This window comes from Musca autumnalis, unplaced genomic scaffold (genome assembly GCF_047663935.1).
Source record: "Musca autumnalis isolate F117 unplaced genomic scaffold, ASM4766393v1 scaffold_5, whole genome shotgun sequence".
NCBI classification, from domain to species: Eukaryota; Metazoa; Arthropoda; class Insecta; order Diptera; family Muscidae; genus Musca; species Musca autumnalis.
Genome location: NW_027412088.1, coordinates 136,159,618 through 136,185,726, shown reverse-complemented (window position 1 = coordinate 136,185,726; position 26,109 = coordinate 136,159,618). Strand labels below are relative to the sequence as shown.

Genomic DNA, 26,109 nt, shown 5'->3' with positions numbered 1-26,109 from the left:
GTAGTTTTTGAAATTCGTACTTATGGCCACAAATATACCAAATAGTATAATTTGAGTGTACCGATAACGCTGGAATCCTGTTTTTTGGAATTAAGGTTACTGGTGAAGTGAAGGATTGAGATAGTTTTGGAAAATCGTACTATTGGGTGTAGGGATAGTGCTGGAATCTGTATTTTTTGGATTTAGTGTGAGTATTGGTGTGCAATGTTGGTCTCGCTGTTAACATGAAAATCGAACTAAAGCGGTACGAACAGTACTAAAATAACAATAAATTTTGATTAAAATTGGTATAAGTACATTATATATTGTTTATTTGTTTTTTATATCCTTTCCGCATACGAAGTAGCGGGCACTTTGCTAGTTATGAATAAAAATGCAATAATACATCAATATTATAATATTTTGTCACGCCGTTCGTTATTGACCACTTCGAACCTCGTATACCAAATTATAGCTAATTCGGCCAGAAAATTTCGGTTAAAACGTAAAATATAACAACACAACATCTAAATTTGAATTTTGCCAATAATATTTCGTTCCTCGCTAAAAAAAAAAAAAACTTTTGACATCAACAGAAGAATAAGGTCTGAATTCGCCTCCTGGGTAATCTTACCAAGTGAACCTTGACTTACATCATACACTTTGCCTAATACGTATGTAAGTATGTTCAAACATTGATGATGATACTGGTTGAATTTTTAACATAATTGTAATTCCGGATTTTTTTTTTTACAATTTAATATTATTATAATTAGCTTGTAGCTCATCTGAAATGTTGTTTGTTTTTATTTACGAAAACAACAAAGAATTTCACAAGAATTGTACGTAGTGGCAAAAATAAAACGATTTGATCTTTTTGGTCGTTATCCATTTTTTGCCCTTTGCCATTTCGGCAATTTAATGTTAAATTTCGTGCAACTGACTCTGCTTACAATTTAAACTGCGAATGAAAAAATGCTAACAAATGATGGTGGGTGTATTTATGCACATACATACATACATTAGAAATGATAAATTATGTGAGGTAGGAGTCGTATTAAAAACCCAGCAAAATAAATAGTTCCATTTTGGATAGAAGGTGCGGGATTCCATGGGGTTTATCATCACATTAGATTTATAACCCTATAGCTCCTCCTTCTTTTGTCCTTCAATTAAAACTTTTATCCGCAAAATGTAGTTTAGGCAACTTCGTTGGCATCAAATATTTCTCTGGGTAATGTAATTCAATCTGTTTAAATAAATTTGATGTCATCATTGTAAATATTTACCTGACGAACAGCACCTTGCATTTCACCAGGAACATTTGCGGCGTACATTAAATGTCGTGCTATTAGGACATAAAAAACGCCAATAATAACCAGCGGTATGGCATAGTAGACAAGGAACCGCAGCAATACCATCAGCTTGGCATACTCCCAGCCCCATTCTTCGGGAAATGGATAGCAGAAAGAAAACGATTTGTTGCTGTTAACAGCCACCTCCTGGAATAACACAAAAAAGGGAAAACACCCACAGTAATTTATTTGTGGGTGGTTGGACAAACGCATTAATTTAAATGAAGCAAATAAATTAAAAATTCAAATTTTTAGCATTTCATTGATATCAGAGACGCGATAACATGGCGGATATATTCGTATTAACGTTGTGACATTTGCTTACCTTAACGTATGTGCCAATTAAAGCCGGTAAGCCACAAATTATGGCTAAAAGCCATATCGATACAGCGATGGCTATAGTCAGGCGTGTTGCTCGTTTTCCACCACCTGCACGCGAGTGTTGAAGTTGTAAAATACATATAAACAAATGCAATTAATCGAAACGTGCAATTAGTTGTTTGAAAACTTACCATGAGCATGGAATTTTCTCAACGGATCAACAATGGCAAAATATCGATCTCCCGATAAAGCCGTTAAGGTAAAAACTGATACACCAATAGACACATCTTTGAAAAATTCGGAAAGAGTACAGAGTAAACTTCCCCACGGCCAGGTGTCCACGGTATAGACAGTAGATGTTAGCGGAACTGTTGTTACTATCACCAATAAATCGGCTAGGGCCAACGAGAAAATGTAGCTGAAAAATATGAAAATATATTTTTTAAAATCGTTCAATTCGATGGAGAAAGTCCTTTATGAATGTATATTTTTTTGTTCGTATGATTTTAGTTGACCTTTGATCAGTATCTCCTGTTTCTATTCATTTGGCTTGAGGTCAGAATAAATAAAAAACAGACCAAGTTTGTTTTTTAATGTTGATTTATTTTTCCGATATTTCGACTATCATCGATAGTCATCATCAGGGAATTATTGCTTTAAAAAACAATTACATATTTTTACAAAATTATAAAACAAAAGTTCCAATAATAATTACTTGGTTTTGTTAACTCCACAGCTTATTACATCCTCTTTTGTTGACAAGAATTTTCCAACTAAATTTTCTTGTGCTTTTCAATGACATTCCTGTATATCTGAGCACAGTGTTCGGTGTCTGACTTATAATTCATTCTTTGTTTAGTTGGAACATTTACAATGTGTAACATCTCGAGCATGTATCTACGTTTTTGATTATTTTCTTGTGCTAGAATTTCCACGTCTTTGAAATTAGCTGTATGTGCTTCTTGCATACAATGGGCAGCAAGAGCTGTTTTTTGTTCTAATGGTTTATTTTCGCCTTCTGATCCGACTTATGAGAACTGAGTCTAATTTTCAACTTCGATCGTGTTGTACCAACATATGTCTTTGGATATACATTGGACCCGTCACCATTGCATTTAATTTTATAGACTAGATTTGATTTGTCTTCATGGGGTATTTTCGACTTCGTTCGGCTGAAGAAATTGTTATTGGTGTTGCTGCTTTTGAATGCTAGTTGATATTTTTCTTTGTTCTACATGTTAGAGGAAGAAAATCTCTCTGAAAAACCTGGTATGTATGTTGCTCTCTTATATGTCTTTTCCGTATTTTGAATTGCTTGATCTGGTTTACTGCGTTCTGCGTTTTTGAACAATTCATTGATGGTATTATTTGGGAAGTTATTAATTTTTAGGATAGATCTTATTTTGATTTTGTTTTTAGAATGGAATTTCTCATCACTGATATTCAACACTCTTTGGATAAAATTTGTTGCCGTATTTATTTTGATTCTACGCGGATGTTTCGAGTGGTAGTTAATAATTCGCCCGGAGGCCGTGGGCTTTTGGTACCAGTCCATTAACAATCGGTTGTTTTGTCTGATTATTATACAGTCTATGTCGTCGACATATTTTGTTAGTATCCTAGGTTTAGTAATCAGTTTACTCATTGCGTCGTCAAGTAGTTTTTCCATTACAATGTCTGCAATGATGGGGGAAATAGGAGATCCCATTGGCATACCTTTTAATTGTTCAAATACTTTCTCTTTACATACAAAATATCTTGCGTCCTTTATACATATCGTTAAGATATCAATGAAAAGATTCATTGGAATATTTGTATGCTCCTTAGGAAACAACATCAAACGATATTAAGATTTCGTCATCTTCAATTTGTTGTTTGTTTGTCCTTGATTCGAACTCGATCGAATCTTTTACGTTATATTTGGAATCACTTGTTAAGACCTTAAGGATATTTGCCATATATCTCGATAACTCGTAGGTCGGAGAATTTACGAATGAGCATATTGGACGTAAAGGGGTTCCCTCCTTATGGATTTTGGGTAATCCATATATTTTTGGGGGGACTGAAGTTCTATTAATCATCTTGTACTTATCCATTTCGTTGATTATAGGTAACTCAAATAATTTCATAATTAATTTGTTAGTCTTTTCTTGTAGACTTGTTGTATATATTTTTATAAATAAATCGGGTGAATGAGTGAATCGGCGTTCATTGAAATGGAAATATTCGACGGAGACCCTATAAAGAAATGCTCATAATTTCTTTAATACTGCTCCACATAATTTTTTTTGAATTATTGTTTCTTTATCTATCTAATAAAAAATAGAAAAAGATTTTGCACAGTGGGCTTGGGTGAAATTTTCAACATTTAATATTTAAAATCAATGATTGTACTCTTCGATGCTCTTGACTTTTTTTATTAAACTATGATTAATTACAATAATTTTAAGTCCTATTTGTTAGTGGAACTCGAATAATTACTATTTTTTCTTAATGTTTTAAAATTTGTCAATATAATTTTTCCTTTATACCAGTGTGAAACTTTTGTTATTTTACCAAAAAAAAAATGAAAAATTGCATTTTTATACCCTACACCACTATGTGGGGAGGGTATTATAAGTTGGTTTTGGCCAAACAGTTTTGTAGAAATCACGCTACAGGTCGAAATTTTGATCGGATCGTCACAAAATTTTGGTGGTTAATGGGGGTCCAGGAGGGGAAGATTGATTTTGGTGATGGTCGGATAATATATAGGGGTCGGAATGAGCAAAAAACTTATTTGGAGAAAAAGTCAACGTTTTTCAGCTTCTATAAGAGGTATACTAAAGGTAAAATCTGACAATGAAAGTAGAAAATATCACCTTTCTAAAGATGTTAAAGATGTTAACGAATATATTGCAATAGTGTCTAATGAAACCCATCTTTTCGTTTTTGCGATTTTAATTATAATGACGAATATCACTGCTTTGATTGGGAACCTTCCAAAAGCAATGTCTGACGATGAAAGTAGAGAATCCCATCTTTACAATGATGTAAAGCCGGTTGGCGTAGGTGGCCAAATAACGGAGATATCGCAATAGTCGGTAATACGAGTATATACCATTTTTCAATTTTTTCGAAATCGCGCTACAGGTCGCAATTTTGATCGGATCGTCACGAAATTTTGGGGGTTAATGGGGGTCCCACAGGGGAAGAAGCCTATTGATTTTGGTAATGGTCGGATATTATTCAGTGGTCGGAATGTGAAAAAAACTTATTTGGAGAAAAGGCCAACGTTTTATTTCAAAGCGAATATCTCTCTTCTGTAAGAGGTATATTGAAAAAAAAAAAAAACTGGCAAGGAAAGTAGAAATATCACCTTTACAACGATGTGAAGTAGTTTGTCATAGGTGGTCAAAAAACAAAGATATCGCAATAGTCGGTAATGCATCCCTTTTTCCATGTTTTGTGCAATCACATTACAGGTCGGAATTTTGAACGAATCCTCACGAAATTTTGGGGGTTGATGGGGGTCTCACAGAGAAAGAAGCCTATTGATGGTTGGCGTACATCCCACTTTTCCATTTTTTTATTTGAGTTGTACTGACGATGCACTTTAATGCGTTTCAACAAAATTGACCTGTATTAATGAAGACATTCAGAGGAAAGGCGCTAAGCTTTCTCAATTTAATATTTTGAATTTTACCAGTCAAAGCTAATTCACAGTGGTAGTGGTGTAGGGTATCACATAGTCGGCCCCGACCCGACTATAGCCTTGGCTCACCTGCATAATCATGCTACAGGTCGCAATTTTCATCGGATCGTCACGAGGGTTAATGGGGCTCCCAGAGATGAAGAAGCATATTGAGTTTGATGATAATCGAATAATATTCAAGAGTCGGAATGGGCATAAAACATATGTGGACAATAATTCAAAGTTTTATTCTTATGCGAATATCTCCGCTTTTAGTATTCCTATTCCAAAAGGAAAGCCGGTCAATCGAAGAGGAAAATATCACCTTTATGCAAAATAGGTTGGCGCACATCCCACTTTCCCGTTTTTATTTGAATTGTACTGACGAGTATCTCAACTTTGGTTGGATGCGTTTCAACAAGGAATACAATCTGAGCTTTAAAATTTTCCCAATTGCTTTACCAAAATTGGTGAAATGATTGTGATGTTGAAAAAGACTCTGGGATATCCCAATTTCAAATTTATGGAATTTTATTTCCATGTCAGATATTTCTGCTTCTGTTGGACATATTCCAAGGAGAGAGAGCTTGATAATGAAACTGAACCACATGAGTTTTAAATTAATACAAAATGTGGCATTTATGGTTAAATATTATAATATTTTGAAGTTTTCACTTTAATGGCAAACACTTCTGCTTCTATTTGTTGTATTAAAGATTAATCAAGAAGACCAGCAATGCTTTCAATCTGAACCAAGTAGTTGTCAGCAGAAGTCAAATATAAAATTAAATATAAATTATTTTGGTTCAGTTCGCCTTAAGTCATTTGGTATAAAAGCCAGATAGGTGAAAACTTTAGTATCCTCCTAAAAAAATGTTTACGATTGAAAAGCTTATGCACAGGTGTAGTGGTGTAGGGTATCACATAGTCGGCCCCGTCCGACTATAGCCTTTTCGCACTTGTTTATGTTAGAACATATTTTTTATTGGTGGAGAGAAGAGTTTTGCCAAAGAGAAGACGCAGAAGCAAAGACGGGAGGGTAAACAATTTTGTCCTTGCTTTGCTGATGTGTATGCGGTATGCGGCCAAAAGCGTGTTTTTCGTGCTTTGTTGTTGTTGTTGCGATTTTTTTCACAAGCAGTCATTTTTTCTGTAACAGTTAACCAAACTAGCAAGCGAAGAGGAAAAGAAAAAATGGTATGAATTATTTTTGTACTTTTTTCTTCGGTTTTCTAAAAACGGTAAAGTGAGTGATCAAATCGGTGTTTTGTGTTTTCTTAAAGTAATTGGGTTTTTAAGTAAATTAAATGTACAATACATTTTATATATGTGGCTGGGTCCCTACTGGTCCAGCTAATAAAATGGTCCCTAATGGCTATTTTTACCGCAGGATCCCTAATTTTTGAAAAAATGAATTAAAAACAAGTAAAAAAAATTTATATAATTTGTATCCTTATGATGTTGAAAAGTGGCCGCCAAATGTTTCTGCATACTCCTCAATATTATATATCCTTATAACATTGACAATGCAAATTTTAACTATAATCGTTTCCTTAAGTTTTTGACATTTTACCCACCTCTCATCATCTTCTTCACTTTCTATCGGATCGTTGAAAGGCGCGCTTCATAGTAAGCTCTCTGCAAAATCGTTGCAAACCAACCAGGTAATATCGTTTTCAAACCCTTAACGTTAACGGAACAGTAGTTCCGTTTGCTAAATACTATATTACACAAACCGTATGTGCTGACACTATATTTATGACACAATAGTTATGCTTCTCATCTTAAACAATACTTTTAGTTTTTCCGTTTACTCCGCATGTATATTTTTGTATGACATTTGTTATAAAAGTAAACAACATAATTTAAAGGAAATAACAAACACAATTTACTTTGTTAAACCATAGGTCTATCTGTAGTGCAATTCTGTAACCCCTTAACGACAGAATTAACGACGATTGTCGGTAGTTAACGATAATTTTGGGTAAGTGCTATTCTGTAACCAATTTTAACAATTTTTGTCGGTAAATTTTGTCGTTAATTACCGAAAATTATTGTTAAGTTAACAACCAAAAAAAAGTTGTCGTTAGGTCTTGACGACAGTACATTATTGCAATATTTAGCTGATTTCTTTAAAAAAAGCGTTTTTATTTGATCATATGTATGTTATTGTATATTATGTATGTCATTTCAAATTTTAAATCTCAATCATTGTCTACTTCTTCTTTTAATTGCGTTATTCAGAATTTTCTTACAAAGCGCCAAAACCGAAAGTATGATCCTTCCTTTATAATTAGACAAGATAAAACAGCGACTTAAATACATACATACATATAGGATCTACCACATTTATATTTCTATATCACACAATGAAATGACAATTTTCAGTAACAAATTGTTTTTATTATAAAAGACAACCCAACAAACCAACATTACTTTAGAAAATATTATATTAGAATTGTAAATGCTTGTGTAGCAACTGGAAAATAAACGAAACTTGATTCTCTTGAAAATATTGAATGTGTATGCTAATTATAAGCTTATCCGTGTAATTGTAGAATACGTTTATACAAATTATTTTTTGTATATTTTATTAAATAAGGCTGAAAGTATGTTGGGAACTATGAACATGTTTGTCCCAGGCAGCATTTTTTGAATTTTTTAATCAAATCGAGTCCTTTTTGATCCGAGTGTGCGATTAAAAAGCTGGAATATGAGCGCATTTTCTGATCATAAAAGACTCTCTTGTCGGGAGAAAAACGTAACCTTGGGCGACTCCTCTGCATTAGTTTAGGGTCATTTTCGACCATTTTCTGATGGTATGTAAAGTCTTTTTCGACCCGTATTTTAATCATTTATTGGTGATTTGTTGATTAAGTTGGGACTCTTTTTCTAGTCTTTTTTGAGTTATGTTTATAATCGTTTATGAGTCTTTAGTGAGTCTTTTTATCAGACGAAAAAAAATAAAATTATTTTCGTTTTTATTCCTCTTTGTTTTTTATTTCTTTCCTTTGTTTTGTTTTCTTTTCTGCTTTGTTATGACTTTAATTATCCCTTATGTTGCGTGGTGGTTAGTATATTGCTTTTTCATTTCACTTCCCAGGATCTATATTTTATAGAATAGAAGTTCAGAATGCGATTAATTTTTGTAGAGGAAGTGAGAAACTCACTCCCTAATGTTTGAAGGGTTGGCAAAACCTGAACATATGTTGTGTTTGTCGATACTCTAAATATTATACGTGACACTTATATCAAAGTTTTGTAGAAAGTGTATATGAGAATTATTTACAACCAAATCATAATGCTTTGTTTCCTCCTCTCTCTATTTAATCCAAGCTGAAACATTCTTGCTTCATCTGCTAAAGGGGTTCTTATATTGTCTTCCCATCACCACTTGGGATTTTGACATGTACTCCAACTGCACTCCATTATTCAGTAGTCACACGTACAAAATTTTCGGTAAAGTAAATTGAGTTTTTAGGAGAGAGTGGAGGGAATAGACCTGCTCTATACTCTTTCCTTCCTCCTATTTCCAAAAAACTCAATTTACTTCATGGCAACCTTTTTACGTGTAACAACTGACTTAGGAAATTTTCTTCTCATGAGTTATCGCAAAAATGTTTCCAACTTGAGTTTTTATTTTTTTATTTTATGGCAACATATTAGAAATTGATGCACTTTTTTGTCTTTGAAAAAATTATGCTTGTAGGTATCTACAAACTGGCTTGTAGGGGTCTCAAGGCAACTGTTTATAAAATGTATCGAACGGAGTGCATTATTCACCACTCCCTTGAACTGCATCCGGATGCAATTTAAATGTTAGAAATGAATGTAACTCGCTGGATCTCTTCCAAATGCACTTAAAATGTAAGGAATTGTAGTGCCTTTTTCAGTACTCCATTGATGCTGTTAAAATGTGAGAAAAAGATGCCATTCCTTGGATCGCATCCGCATGCGATTAAAATGTATTCAATTCAAACTAATTCATGAAATAACTAGAACTAATTTATCAGCATAAAGTTTACACCCAAAATTTCAAATTTAATCACCGCCGCTGCGCCGCAACAGAGTTTACTTCGTCCACTCTTAGCCACTGATTTTGTTTCATTTTACAAACGCTTTTCTATTATCTTCTCATCACCAGTTCAGATTTCGACATGGACTCCAACAGCACTCCTTTAAGAATTTCTAGTTAGTGAACCTACATTTAATTTGTAATTTTGTAATTTTATAACAAAAATTTTGGAAATGTATACTCTTTTGTTTTGATGTCACTACTTGTGGGGATGTACAAATCGACTTGTTTGTTTATAGTGATCTGTACAAATGATTCAAATGCTGATGAAAAGATCGGATCTTTCACGACTTTCTTTGCATGGGATTAAATGCTAATGAAAAGATCGGATCTTTCACGACTTGCTTTGAACCAATGCAAAATATGCCATGAAATCACGTCATCGCATAGAACCCCTTTCTTCAAATTTTGCTGGGATGTTAAATCTTTCACGACTTGCTTTGAACCAATGCAAAATATGCCATGAAATCACGTCATCGCATAGAACCCCTTTCTTCAAATTTTGCTGGGATGTTAAATTGCATGCTTTTTCTTTGTCATAAACTCAAACCATACTCAAAATTTCGAGGCTATCGGACTATAGAGCAGCTACAAAATTGGGTAAAAATTTTGTATTTGTCCATTTCACCTCTAAATATTTTACTATCATCACCATTAACTAATCAATTCTACTCTGGTCAGAACCCAACTTCATACAAAATTTCGTGATCGCTAAATCCCATTATCTCGTAGAAAAATGGTATACCACATGGGGGTCTACGACGAAACTTATAATAATGGCCTTTCCGCTTTGTGGAGAAGGGTATAAATATACAAAATCATGTTAATATGCGCACGGTTCTCAATTGTATTTGTGTTGAAACTAATTGTGGCCCAATAAGAATTATTCTTTTTTAATTTGTAAAAATTTGCAAACTTTTCCGATATTGCAACAAGTAAAATAATTTCATTTGTCCTGTAATTTTTTTTAGAAAATTACCCATATTATTTCAATTGCCAGAACCACATTTTATGACTTCAGTTAGAATGCCATACAGCTTACTTATGTCCGTCCGCCCTTAATATTTGTGTTATACATCTCAAATACATTCATTATGGTATTTATTTTCACATAATATAAACTGTAACATACATATCGTATATACAACATAACATTGGCTAAGAACATTTATTTGCTTCATTATGTTTCCAATTGTCATAAATCTTCATTAAAGCTAAATGCTCTCCATATTAACTACGCCCTAAGAATGCTTTCGTAATAAAGACATATTGAACATATTATCACTTTATAGTAAAATGGCTATAATGAAGAAGAAAGGCCAAAAGAATCGTAGACTAATAAATGAATGGACAATAAATCTAACTGGACAACTGATTGATAGGCAGATTTGTACAAAACTCAAATAATTTCAAATTGTATGACATAAATAAATATTAATTAAGACAAATAAAGGATGCATGCGGTAGGATTAAATACTTTTCTTTGTATTATTAGGAGGGTATTAAAAATATTCAAATTCCATAAGGATTAAAAAAATTCATTCACTTACAAATAACTATATGAGGATTTATTATTTAAATCTTTAACAAATATTAAAAATATTTTAACATACATACATGTATGTATTTCTAAATATCTAAAGAAAATTTTTGGTTTTTTTGTTTAAAAACAAATTTATTACACCCTCAGACTTTATGCTAACGAAGGTATACACATTAGGGCAGCCCAAAAAACGACAAAGTGTTTTATTTTTTGAAACGCCCAACCCCTAATTTTTTCCATTTTATCTACAAACCTTATATATGAAATTTTATGGCGATCTATCAACGTTAACCCGTGCCTCCAGATGGATCTCTGTTTCCACAGTAATTTGTATGGGGCCAAACTTGCGAAAATTCTTTAAAATCCGCATTTGTGGTCCAATCGAAGAACAATTTTTACCAATTCCTTGTTGTGGCTAAAAAACTAATCCTACCAAAAAAATTTCCAAAAAAGCGAATAGCTATCGGAGCAATACCAAAATCCGATTTTTTTTTGAAATTTTGTAGTTATTTTGAGCCCTATATAGGTATACCGAAATGTGATCCTATTTTCACAAGTTTTTGCAGGATTCGTTTTTTAGCCCCAACAATGAACTGGTAAAAATTTTTCATCTATGGGACATTAAATGCGGATTTTATAGAATTTTCGCACCTTTGGCCCCATATAAATTACTGTAGAAACAAAGATCCATCTGGTGGCACGAGTTATCGTTAACCGATCGTCATAAAATTTCATATATAAGGTGTTTGGATCAAATGGAAAAATAGGGGGTAGGCGTTTCAAAAAAAACTTTGCCGTTTTTTGGGCCGCCTTAATATATACACCCCCGCTCATCTGAATACGTTTTTCTTTGTATATCTTTAGGTATCTTCAGCTGTGTTTGAGTTACAGGTCCATACTATATAGTTTTTGAAAGTGCAATACTATGCCAACATTCACAAAAAAATCACAACGACGATGTTGCTATATTTTCGGAAAAGTGCCTGTTATAATAAAAATGTACCAAAAAAGTGCTAAATTTTTTGGCTCATCTGAATAGGTTTGAATCAAATAAAATTGAAACAAGTAAGAAAGTATCAGTCAGCTGAGCCGACAGAGATATACCCTCAGCCACGTGCCCGAAGAAAAAAAGTTAACACAATACTTCTGTAGGTTTTTTAGCTGTTGGGAAAATTTTCCAGGATGGAAAGGGCCGCAAAAAACTACATGTTGCAACAAAATTCAGAATGATCCAAGACGACTGCAGTTTGTCCAAACTTTGGGTAGGGTGTACCCGTAGGAGTGATCCGATGTAGTACATATTCGGACCAAATACAAATCTGTAGGAAATAATTTTTTTCTTTATTAGTATATGGATATTTTCCTTACAGACTATATAATATAAAATACTATATAATTAAAAATGTTGTACCTACTTAATTTTCTGAAATTAAATATATTACAATTTTACTTTTCTATTTACAAAGTTTGAGCTAAATCGATTTCTCTCTTAAAGGATTATTTTATACATTAGTCAGTTTAGGTGGTGCCGGTAGGATTTTCTGAACCTTTTTGGGTCATTATCTCAGGAAGTATGGACTTGCCCACGAAAAAAAAAATTACAACGTCGTAACAGGGGCCGCAAGTGCAACCAGCTGCATCACAAATTAATAAGATCAGAGAGGAGTTGTTAAACTATACTTTTTCCAAATTTTGTGTGGGAGGTACCCAAATGAGTGGACCGATATAGTCCATATTAGAACCCGATCTATGCCTGAAAGTAATATTACCAATAGCAAAGTTTGGCTCAATTCGGTTACTCCCTCCTAGAGTTATCATGTCCACAATCCTGGCGAAAATTTTTGGACCTTTGTGGGGGAGGTACCGGAAGGAGTGGACCGATATGGTCTATCTTCGAATTTAAACTAAGTTTGGACAAAATATTGAAATACCCAAAATTTGAACCAAATATGTTGATCCGTTCGAGAGTTATCGTGCGCTCCAACTACGACACATGGTATTATATGGGTGGTTTGCAGTTTGCAGACTTGCTCCTGAAAAAATTATATCGTCGTAATGGGGGTAGTGAATACAAGTGGCTGAAATCAAAGCGATTCGAGAGCAGGCCTAAAACTGCACTTAAGCAAAATTTTGTTTTGGAGGTACCCGAAAGAGTGGTCCAATAGGGTCCATATTGGAACCTCATCTATGTCGGTAGAAATGTCACGATGTGCAAAGTATGGACTAATTCGGTTACTTACTTCAAGAATTCTTCTTCTTTATTTGCAAATTCGTTTTCCGAATATTAGCGACCAATACAATTTAGTTACATTTCAAAATTGTACATAATTTGATTTCATAAATTATTTATTAAATCCGCAAATCCTTCTCTGTGTCTCGCCATGCTGAATAAGTTTGTCTCATCTCGAATACCAGTCCATTCTTTGATGTTATCAAGCCATGTTAATTCCTTCCTTCCTCTAATCGGGTTTCCTTCAATTTTTATGCGGGTTATGTTTTGTAATAATTTATATTTTTGGTTCCTCATGATATGACCCAAATACGCAGTTTTTCTCCTTTTTATGTTTGATATTAGTTCTCTTTCGCAATGCATTTTCCTCAATACTTCAGCATTTGAAACATGGGCAGTCCAAGGAATTTTAAGTATCCGCCTATATATCCATATTTCAAAAGCTTCTAGCTTTTTAATGTCAGTAGATTTTACGGTCCATACTTCCATTGCGTACAGTAGGACTGACCAGACATATGCTTTAATAAATCGAGTTTTCGTGTCAAGATTAACGTCATGGCTGGTAAAAACTCTCTTGTACTTCAAAAATGCATCCCTCGCCAATTCTATTCGGCATCTTATTTCCTTCGACGAGTCCCATTGCTCGGTAATTGTGGCTCCGAGATATTTAAAACTCTTAACTCTCTCTACGTTTAAATTATGAATTTTTAATACTGAGTTATTATGTCCTTGCTTTTTGCTTATAACCATAAACTTGGTTTTCTGGATATTAATGTTTAGGCCATACTTTTCACTACAAGTTGCGAGGGTAGCCACAAGTTTCTGAAGTTGCGATATGCTATGTGCCATTAAGGTTGTATCATCAGCATATCTAATGTTGTTTAAAATCGAACCGCTTATATTTATACCATATCGAAGTCTGTTGACCGATTCTTGAAATATTTGTTCAGAGTAAATATTGAAAAGCAAGGGAGACAGTATACATCCCTGTCTGACTCCTTTGGATATAGGTACACATTCTGTCATTTCTCCGTTCACCTCGATTTGAGCAATCTGATGCCAGTAAAGGCTCTTTATACATTGAATTTCTTTCTGCTGTATGTTTAAAGTTTTCAGAATATCTATCAGTTTATCGTGTCGGACATTGTCGAAGGCCTTTTCGTAATCTATGAAACATAGAAATACATCCTTTTGGACGTTTCTACATTTCTGTATCAAAGTTTGTATGGAGAACAGAGCCTCTCTGGTTCCCATACCTTCTTTGAAGCCGAACTGGGACGTTCCCATTACATTTTCGCAATTTGGATATATTCTTGAATGAATAATTCTAAGGAATATTTTTAATGCGTGGCTCATAAGACTAATTAGTCTGAATTCATGGCAATATTTGGCGTGAGATTTTTTGGGGATGGTAATAAAAGTTGATTTTAGCCATTCCTGTGGATATTGACCTGTATCATATATCTTGTTAAATAATTCTGTTAAGAGATCTATATTGTCATTATTAATCAATTTCAAGATTTCAGAGGGAATCTCATCTGGGCCACACGCTTTCTTATCTTTTAGCGACTTTATTGCTGCTTCCACCTCTCTTCTATTTATTGCTGTTCCTGTTAGTGGTTGTTGGTTGTGCTGTTCAAAGATTGATCTGTTGTCGTCGGTAAAAACATCTTTTATGTAGTCTCGCCATAGAATTTTCCTTTCATTGATATCGAATACGGGATTATTGTTTTTATTATATATTACATTCGCTGGCGTTTTTCGGTATGCTCCGGCAGTTTCTTTTAATTTTCGATGGAGGTTGAAATCGTCGTGAAGTTTTTGTAATCTTTCAATCTCCAGACATTGGCTTTTTAAATATTCATTTTTTGCAACGCGTATAGATGTTTGAATCTCTCTATTCAGCTCCCAATATAGTTCATAATTATTATTTTTATATTTTCGTCTCTGATCCATCAAATTTAATATATCTTGTGTCATCCATTCCTTGTTTTTGGATCGTTTATAATATCCTAGAGCGTCTTCTGCTATGAGCTTGAGTTTATTTTTGACATCGTTCCATATGTCTTCAATGGTTTCGCTATTGATTGCATTTAATTCCTGGTTTATCCGGTCTTTTAGGCTTGTTTTCAGAGAGATATCGTTAAGTTTTTCCACGTCGAGCTTTCGTCGAGATTTTCTTTTCTTCGTTACAGCAATCTTTGTTCGCAACTTCATCATCAGAAGATTGTGGTCTGATGGAACGTCTGCTCCCGGGTAGGTCGAGGTTTTTAAAACAGATGACCCATACCTCGAGTTGATTAAAATAAAATCTATTTGATTACGTACAATGTGATCTCTTCTATCTTGGGGTGATTTCCAAGTGTACAGCCTTCTTGGGGGGAGACAGAACATTGTATTAGCTATGTTCATTTTGTGTTCTTGACAGAACTGAACTAGCCTATCGCCTCTTTCGTTCCTTTCACCTAGTCCGTATAATCCTGTAATTCCCGGAACTCTTTCCCTCCCTACTTTAGCATTAAAATCGCCTTGAATTATAGTTATTTCGTGTGGCTTTGTCATTTTTAAAAGATCCTCTACTTCTTCGTAGAAAAATTCAATTTCGACATTGCTTTTATCAGCAGTGGGTGCATATATTTGAATAATATTTATATTAATAGGCTTGCATTTTAGTTTTATAAGCAAAGATCGGTCAGATTTCGGGATGAAACCTGTTATACATTGCGCCACTGTATTCTTTACGATTATTCCCACTCCATTCCTATGATTTTGATTACTATTACCTGAGTGGTAGATTTTCATGTTTCTAGAAGAAAATTCTCCGTTATTGGGCCACCATGTCTCACTTATTCCGAGGATATCAATATTTAACCTTTCCATTTCAGATATGGTATTCGCAAGTTTACCAGATTCATAGAGACTCCGTACATTCCATGTGCCAATGTTTAGGCTTTGATTTGTTTTACCTCCGGGTATTCTTAGCACCCTCGTATTACCGGAGATTGAGGGCCATGTGTTATTTCTTAAATCCATAAATTGTTTGGTTTTCAAGGAAATATACTTCAGTGGTTTTCCGTTGCCTTCTGAAGGGTTTAAAGTTTTCCTTCTATATTACAAGCCGCTCCTCTGGAGTACAGACGCTTCTTTGCTGTGTTTTTTTTCGAAGTAAACTCTCCGGGCTGTTTGGTCCGCGGGAGGTATTTCATTTCCCTCCTACCACCCATATCTGGGAAGCATTCGCTATCCGCCACCTGCGACGCGTTCTCTAGGGATTACAGCCTCCCCCGAGAAACTTCAAGAATTATCGTGCGGAAAAATTTTCCTAATATTTTTGAACTTTTGTGGGGGAGGTACCTGAAGGAGTGGACCGATATGGCCCATCTTCGAACTTAAATCAAATCTGGACAAAATATTTCGATACCCAAAATTTGAACCGAATCGATTGATCCGTTCGAGAGTTATCGTGCGCACCAGCCAGCCAGACAGACGGACGGACATTGCTAGATCGACTCAAAATTGTCTGAAACGGATATCGTACAAACATACTTGGGGTCTAAAACCATTATTTCGATGAGGCACATTTTTGGCCGTATCAAAGTGTAAATACCCTCTTTAGCCTAAAGGCTAAGGGTATAAAAAGGAACTACCTATGCAAATTTTGCCCAGTTTTTTTGCTTTAATTTATTAAAATGGAATACTCCGGTAAATCCTACAGTTTGATCCACTTTATTAGGTTCGTGGGTTCAAATCTAAACCTGGAAAAGTTGCCAAGAACTTTTATATAAAATCAAGAAATATTCCAACAAAAAGTTTTTATGTTATAAAGTTTTTTTATTAAATGACTTTTTTGATTTCGTAAGACCCTTTCTGAGCTTCTAAAATTATCTGAGAGGAAATACCAATTATTAGCCATAATATTACGGTAGATAAAGTACGAAGGTCATTGAAAATATTTGGTATTTTGGCTTACGTTTTATTATTTAACTAATCTTGCAATATAAATTTGAGTATTATTATATTATTATGCTCATAACTTCATCACAATTGACCACGTGTATCACAAATGCTCGAAAATCGGCCTCGAAGAATGTCTCTTCGACGATAAACAACGTAGACAACTGTAATTCAGATTTAAAGTAAAGGGGTATGATATCCACAGATTTTATAATGCACGAAATCCGTTTCTGACAATTTGGAGACGATTAAGCAATGTCCGTCTGTCTATCTGGAGCGCACGATAACTCTCGAACGGATCAACCGATTTGGTCCAAAAATTAGTTCTGGCAATATATAATCTAGACATATATGAGGTTCGAATATGGACTATATCGGTCCACTCCTTCGGGTACCAACCATACAGAATTTAAAAATTTTCGAAAATGTGCAGTTAAAACCAGCTCCCGATTTTTATTTTGCAATAGCTTGTCCTTTCACCCCGTATTACTACGTTCAGTGCACTATGGTCCCAATCTCGAACATTTTGGCCAATATGACCACATTTTTATAAATAAAAATCAAAAGTCGTTCGTTGGTAATTGCATCAGTTGAGAACAGCTGGAGCGATTTGGATATTTTTTTAGTGTACGTCATAGTCCAACATAGGTTTTTACGAAAAGAAAAATTGACCACGCCCACTTGTTTAAATATGTTATGTCTACAAAACTACACCACCGATTTTCCTAAAAATTTCAGGAAAGGTGCGGGGATGCGAAAATAGGCTACATTCTTTCTATCTTTAGCATGTTTCGATACTATCTTTAGGATGTCTGTGAAATATCGTAGTAAAAGTCAATGTTAAAACATCGGTACTTTAAGTTTGCGTGCTCTCGAGGTGGAGTTTGAAGAGATTTGTTCCAACCCAATTTTACGAAATCATTTTGGGGAATAATATAAAATATTTCACTTTCTATTGTTACAGTACATTTAGACTATGCTGAATATACTACCAAATCCAGTGGATTTCTAGTCTAAAATGTCAAATTGACGGTCGAGTGCGGAGCACAGTTAACAAAAATTGAAGAAACAGTTTTAATAAAAAAGGTTAATCATGGGAATTATATTCCTCGTAGTCATAAAGCCCTTCCGCAGTATACTTCCAGAAATTGCCAAACTGGGACGCAAGATCTAATTCAGAGAGAAAGTGCTATGGACCGCCATAGCGCTCTTCATCTTCTTGGTATGCTGTCAGATTCCTCTGTTCGGTATCATGAATTCATACTCCACTGAACCTTTCTACTGGATTTTGGCCTCAAATCTCGATATCCTTATGAAATTGGGTATCTCGTTACATCTGAATTGATTATGCAATTGTTGTCTAGTGCCAAATTCATGTATGGTTATCCATCTGAAATAGCTGTTGGTGTATGCTAATTGATCATCATCTAATTATTTACCTCCGGTTTGATTTTTTTGCTTTTGGATGAATTGTTGCAAAATATTTCTCTCTTCATCGCTACCAACATTTGCGAAACCTTTGTATGGAACGCTCTCTCACTCACCACCGCACATAGGTAGATATTAAGTAATTAGGCGGCCAAAATTCCAAAATTCTAAATACTAGCTAGGCACAAAATTTTGAATTCTAGGTATAGTAAACACTTCCGCGAATTACCCCCACCTTTTTTTTAAAAACTATACGTCACCGATTCCGTGCAGTTAGACGCAATTTGATTGTTGACTTGATACGTATTTCTATTTGGGCGCCCAAATTATATCAAATTTTGCAATACGCATATATTTTTATTTTAAGTTGTGTAGTGAAGTGAAAGTGATAGTGATTCCTATAGCTCAAGTAAGCTTCTATTAAATAAATAATAGTTTTATCTTTAATTTTTAACTTTCGTTGTATTTTTCGGTAGTTAAACATACCCTCTTTTTCACAGAAAAAATTTAATTTTTTTAATTTCAAAAGCAATTTTGTTATGGATCAGGATTCGTCCGGGTCATATTTTTTTGTTTATTGAATACGTTACACATTCAGCTTTTCTATAAAGAAAACAATAGCCGCCGAATCCCGGCTATTTCTTAAATACAGCAGCTCAAAGTATTTTGTTAAAAAAAAAATAAAAAACCATTTTTTTATTTTATGTTTTTTGTTAACTATGGAGATACCTAGTTCGTCAGGGGTGAAAATAGTGACCCGTAAATGTCTGTTTGAGCAAATGCAACTGCAAAATTTACCAAGTTTGGATGAGAAATTGGAGTTTTTAGAAAACCACTTGCTATTGTCTTGCGGAGACTCTGTGGAAAGAAAAAAGAACCTTAAGCATAAATTTTCCTACATCAAACACGAATTTAAAAGGAGATGGCTAAAAGCTCATAAATTTGAAGACGTTTTTATGAAAAACAACCAGAAGTGGCTGGAAGGCACTTTTGAAATACCAGTGCATTCGCTTAATCAACCAGGTCGTCCGAGCAAATCATTTTCGGATTCGAGTGAACGAAGCAAGAGAAGAAAAACTGAGGAAATTCGATCAAATGTTGATGATGAAATGATTATACATGCCGCACAAGTCGTATTGCAAACGAATGGAAAAAGAACTGCCTCAAAATTGCTCAAAGAAATAGGAAAATCACCAACAAAGGCTAGTAAATATAGAAAAGTTTATTCCAAGACCAATGGAACAATTGCTCCTTTGACCCCGTTCCAAGCACTCAAAATGTTCGTAGAAGCTGATCTAACAAGACGACAATATGAAATAATAAGGGCAACTAACCCAAAGCATTACCCTTGTTACGACCTTTTGTTGAAAGCAAAACAATATTGATGGAAAAGAATTTGCTTATAATCACATTTTAAAAATGACCATGGTTGATGGCAAAGTTTGCAATGCTGTAACCAACACGACCTCAACAAGCCGATGCTATATATGTGGCGCCACTTCCAAAGATTTCAATAATTTAAGCAAAAAGAACGAGATAAGTCAAGATGCTCTTGAGTTTGGAATTTCGGTATTGCACGCAAAAATACGTATTTTTGAAAGCATTCTCCATTTGGCATATAAATTGCCCATGAAGAAATATGGAAAGAAAAGGACCCAGGAAGAGAAAACATTAGAAGAAGAAAGGAAAAAAGAAATCCAAGAAAGATTCCGCTGTTGGTGGACATGCCTAAAGCCAATTTTGGTAATACCAATGATGGCAATACGAGTATGAGATTTTTTGAAAACACAGAATTAGCTGCGGACATAACAGGCATTAACCACGAATTAATACATAGATTTAAAATCTTATTAGAGGCGATTTCAAGTGGACACAAAATAAATACAACAAAATTCGAAGAATATGCCTTCAACACCGCGCAAATGTATGTGGAATTATACGACTGGCATCCCATGACTCCAACAATGCATAAATTACTATTACATGGGGCGACCATCATAGGTAATGCACTGCTGCCAATCGGTCAATTGTCGGAGGAGGCTGCAGAAGCTCGAAATAAACATTTTCGGTCATACAGACAGAATTTTTCAAGAAAATTTTCAAGGGAAGAATGCAACCGTGATATTTATCAAAGATTGCTTCTTACTTCAGATCCACTCATAAGTAGTGAAAGATCGTTAAAGAAAACTTCACACAAGATGTTTTCCAGTGAAGTTATAGAACTATTAGAACCTGCCGAACTCCACACACAATCATGCATTAAGCACGAAGAAGTCGAGATAGAAACATCTTTTAATAAGACAATTTAATTTATTTATAATTTTTATTTATTTATGATTTATGAAAATAAAATGTGTTTTTATTATAAAATATATGTTTTTCTTATTTATTTTGTTAAATAAATACATATTTTTTAAAAATACTGTCTTTCGAAGCCATTAACGTCCAAAAATATTTTTGGCCGCCTAAATATTTCAAATCGACCACTGTGCACCGTTACAACTGGACGTAGTACGTAATTTGAAGGTGCAGTTATTGATGGCCAACCGTAACAATAAGCTTTCTGCTTTGCATGAAGTCTTCTACCGTCAAAACTTATCCAACTTGATGAACTGGTTAGCTGCCGTTCTCCGTCTTTGCCGCTGTCATCCACTTCCAAACTTTCCGTGTTGATTTGTCCGTCAAATCTGCACCAAAAAATGTTCTGGCCTAGGCAACACGCAGTGTCGCCAGGCGGCATATAACGTTTTTTTTTTTCGACAGTTTGACAGTTTTTAGCCTAAGCGACATTCGACCATGTGTTGTGTTCTTTACGGTGATTTGAAAAAATCACTTTGCAACAAAATGGAATTTACTTGTGGACATTTTTGTCCTATACCCAGCAAAATTTGAAGAAAAAGGTTCTATGCGATGACGTGATTTCATTGCATCTTATGCATTGGTTCGAAGGAAGTCGTGAAAGATCCGATCTTTTTATTAGCATTTGCACCCATTCCATCGATCCAATAGAGATTAATTTTTTTGTTTTTTTTATACACATATTCCTAAATATATAAGATTAATTCTTTACAATAGGCTTGATTTAGTCAGAGATTCGGAATCACAACGAACGTTGTTAAAACTCTCGTCGTAATGATAATGTCATTGCCAAGGGTTGGTAAAAATGACATGCCAAAGCATTGGTAAAGGTGACATGTCAAAGCATTGGTGTAAAGGAGATGCTTTGGATCCAAAAATGAATAGCATTTTTTGGGGTCCACGCTCATACAAAATTCTTCGATGAAGATGCTAAAAAGATGACATGCCACATCACTTTCACCCATGATTGAATACCCAGCAAAATGTTCCATGCCAAGGATGCTATTGAATCATGGCATGTCATCTTTTTAGCATTTTCACTCATGAATTTTATATGAGCGTGACCACCATAAGATGACATTAATTTTCGGATGTTAAGATGGCATTCATTGTCGGCTCCTAATCATGTCATTTTGACCAATGCTTTGACATGTCATTTTCACCAACCCTTTGGCATGACATTTTCATGTCTTATTTGGAAAATGGAAAATTCTGTATTGAAATACGATTTTCATGACAAACCAAACTCTTTATTAATTCAAACTAATTCATGAAATAACTAGAACTAATTTATCAGCATAAAGTTTACACCCAAAATTTCAATTTAATCACCGCCTAATAGTTCCACATTTTGGTTACAGATGGCTACACAACTCACTGGAATTGATAACAGCAATGCCAATCGTTTTTGATTCCCATTTCTCGCGGCAGAAAACATTAACGTCGTGTTTTGTGGCTGAAATATATTTCTTTTCTTTTTTTATTGTTCATTCAATGAAAAAATCAAAAGCGAATGCCGTCAAACTTGAGTTTTAATGTTTTTCTTGTCAATATTCCAATGAGTAACAGTATTCGTTTAACAGAATGTTGCTATGATATCGTAGCAACAGAGGTTAACTCCCTCTACAGTTAATTTTTCACAATTGACTTTTCCTATCTTACATGGTACAATAATACACGTAGCATTATCATGCCAGCTGATGGTAATATAATGTGTCAACTGCATTGAATTGATGACAAATTTTGACATCTTATGTTGCCAACAATTGCCGATGCGGCTACCTGTGTATTTGTACCATGCTATCTTATAATATTGACATCTTTGGATGTCGCTACTTGTAGGGATGTACAAATCGACTTGTTTGTTTATAGTGATCTGTACAAATGATTCAAATGCTCATGAAAAGACCGAATGTTTCACGACTTCCTTTGCATGGGTTTAAATGCTAATGAAAAGATCGGATCTTTCACGACTTGTTTTGAACCAATACAAAATATGCCATGAAATCACGTCATCGCATCGAACATTTTGCTGGGTAATTTTTCACAACTTTCGACGTGGATTACGAGGGGCACTAAAAAACGTTTTGGCCTAGACAGCACGCAGTGTCGCCAGGCGTCATTTGACAGTTTTTTGGAAAGTTTGACAGTTTTTAGCCTAAGCGTACTCAGGAAAGTTTAACATGCGACCATGTGTTGGGTTGTTTTCAGCGGCTTGATTGAGGCACCTCCAAAATATGGTTTTTGAACGCTTTTACGGCAACTTCTGGCGACGAAAATCGTTGACCACGCCTTTTTTCCTAATATGCTGCAATCAAATGAAGTTGTTGGATCCCCAGTCAGGGCTGTACGGTACATGACCCATAAATTCCACATTTGGTCTGGTCAAACAGGCGCTGGTTTGAATCGATGTGTGAGAGCTCGCATTGTCAGGATGCAGAACGATTCGTATTCTCTTGTTTGTTTGTCGAATTTCTCAGGAGACTTCAGGCAAACAAATTGTAGTGTAATGCTAAGAATTGACCGTCCTACATTTCTCAAGCCGTATAGTCGCCACACGGTCAGTTTTGCCGAAGAAACAGGCGACCATTTTCTCCGAAGGCCTTCTTCCCTGAACAATTTTCATTGGATTTGGCTAGCTTTCGAAGACCCAAACGGTCGATTCCTGGTTTGTTTCGGACTTCTAAGCATAGATACAAGATTCGTCGTCTCTTACAAATGTCGTTTGAAGCATCGCGATTGTTTTTGTATACAATGTCTTTGCACAAATCCACAAGAGCCCTTTTTTGAGCGATTGACCAATTTTGTTGGATCTAGCGAGAATAAGCCATTTTTGCGGCCAGGTGTTCATGCAGTATCAAATGTTAGTTGGTATAAGACAAAAATGTTCACAAGTAAATTCCATTTTTTTTCAAACTTTACAAAAAATGTCAAATGACGGCTGGCGACACTGCGGGTTGCCTAGGCCAGAAGGTGTTTAGTGCCTCTCGTACATATGTATATCAGAATTAAACTGTGCTGTTTTTATGTACATTGTTAAATATCACCAATGCTGCAGATTCGCAATGCCTCTTTATATATGTATATATTTTGCTTCCAACCGAAAATAAGATAAAAATAGTTGAGCATGGTGGACATGGACACAATACGTATAAGTGTTGTTGTAAATCATACGACTCATAATCCAATGAATTTATAAAAAATTCAACACTGCATAATGTGCTGTTTAAATCTGAATTTGAATTTATATAATAACAAATAAACAGTTATTTTTGTTGTTGTGTATTTTATTTATTTTCTAATATTTCGCAACTGAAGATGCAATTTAATCAATTGTGAAATATTGGAAAATAAATAAAATACACAATATGGCCTAAAGCTCAACAACAAAAACAACTGTTTTAATAAAACCAAAAATGTCGAATAAACAACAACAACTAAACTAATAATAACAAATAAACAACAGTTGATTTATTCGTTGAAATTGTTAAGTTGAGCAATGGCACAATGGCCATAAGCACAGATTGCAATCTCAAAACAACTTTAAGCTCTTTTCAGTTAAAAAAAAAAACAGTAAAACTAGGATTATTATGTACAGAGTTTCCGCGATTGGCTTTTTTGTTGTTCAAGAAACTGCTGCATTTCGAGGAAGTTTCTGTTCCTGCTACATTCATACATACGAACATACATATATACATGCATATAACTGGCTGTATTTTCTGCAAAACTTTTTGCCAAACACATACATACCTACACTTTGCAGTGACAGAACTACTTCCCAAAACTTTACGGCCACATCAAATTTGTTTCCTACATTTCCAGTGGATTTGTTTTCTAATGCAAAAGTATTTCCCTACTATATCCGACATCAAACGCGATATTATAGTACCCAACAGGATTCTGTTGGTGTGGTGTTATACCTATTTATTATTCCATGTATAAAGATGCTAATTTCAAATAAATTAAAAAATACATTGGAATATAATTTACAACTTTAGATTTAACAGAAACTGCCACAAATTAGGTGAATTTGTATTCATTAATTATAAGATATTTAAATATATAATAAGGTATTTAAAGTATTTTACTTACGTATTGGGTACATTCCTCATTTGACGCACTGTCAAAAAGACAATGATGAGAGTTCCGTTGCCCAGGACACCGACTATGAAGATGAAAGCAAATAGCACTGGAACGATGTAAGTTTCGGGGCGCATGACATACGGCACATATGGGGTCTCCGTGGCATTCAATATGCCACCGCCTGCACCACCTCCCATATCGTAGCTAACATTGGTGGTCAACAATGTGACTGGTGTGTTGAGTGTCGCAACGGTGGTATTAACAATGTTTGCTGCTGCTGTCATGGCTGCTGTCATAGCAGAACTTATGGTATTGTTATATTGCAAGTGAGGCATGTTTATGGCTGGAGAATCTTCGATGTAGCCACCTGTGAACACAGCTTCTGTCGCCAATGGTGTGGCAAATGTGTCTGGTGAATATATGCTGTTGGAATGGAATGTGTCATTCACTAGGGTACTTAAAATATTTGAATTTGCATCTGGCTTCCAAACAGAAGTGCCATTTGTAGCGCTTGTATTGCTTGGAACCATGTTGTTGTTTTTTGTTACACTATTAAGCATGTTTGTTGTACTAGTTCGTATGTTAAGTTAGTTAAGTTCAGTTGGATTTTAGTTACTTTTGTTTCGATGGTCCTTAATTTTCTCATAACTTATTTGAAGCTCTTTACAAGTTTGCTGTTAGGACATTTGTTACGTGAAAGTTTGACACAAAATGTTAGTATATATTTTATCTGTGTTATGCTTTGTTGCCATTTAACACATGATACGTGCTAGAAAAAAAGAAACCTGAAATAATAGAGAAAGAATTTTGTATGTTAAATAAAAAATTAAAAAGAAACTAATACAAAAGATATTGTGTGACAAATGACTTCTAGGAAATGTTGGGGGAGAAATATACCAACATCAGCAATTAAAAAAAAAACTATATATGGATATATACAAGGACATAAATACAACCGCAGACCTTCTGAGTACAAGGTGGATGTGCTTACCACTGCACCACGGTGGCGAGAACTTAACACAGAATAAAAAATAAGAATTATAAACATTAATTAATTTTAATTAATTTGGAGAATGTTATATAACTTGTAAATGGTTCTTGCTATATTGC

At 34.6% G+C, this 26,109-nt stretch overlaps 1 protein-coding gene across 1 annotated transcript in view; it reads right to left on the bottom strand.

Annotated features, from left to right (window-relative positions):
• CCHa1-R (CCHamide-1 receptor) overlaps positions 1 to 25,571 on the bottom strand; it is a 78,721-nt gene extending 53,150 nt beyond the window's left edge. Inside the window, exons 1-4 of the mRNA XM_073988387.1 lie at positions 25,009 to 25,571; positions 1,847 to 2,073; positions 1,660 to 1,763; positions 1,269 to 1,481 (exon numbers count right to left, since the gene is read on the bottom strand). Of these exons, the coding sequence (XP_073844488.1) occupies positions 1,269 to 1,481; positions 1,660 to 1,763; positions 1,847 to 2,073; positions 25,009 to 25,559 (1,095 nt within the window). The 5' untranslated portion in view covers positions 25,560 to 25,571. The remainder of the gene's footprint in view (positions 1 to 1,268; positions 1,482 to 1,659; positions 1,764 to 1,846; positions 2,074 to 25,008) is intronic.
• Positions 25,572 to 26,109: the final 538 nt, after the last annotated feature.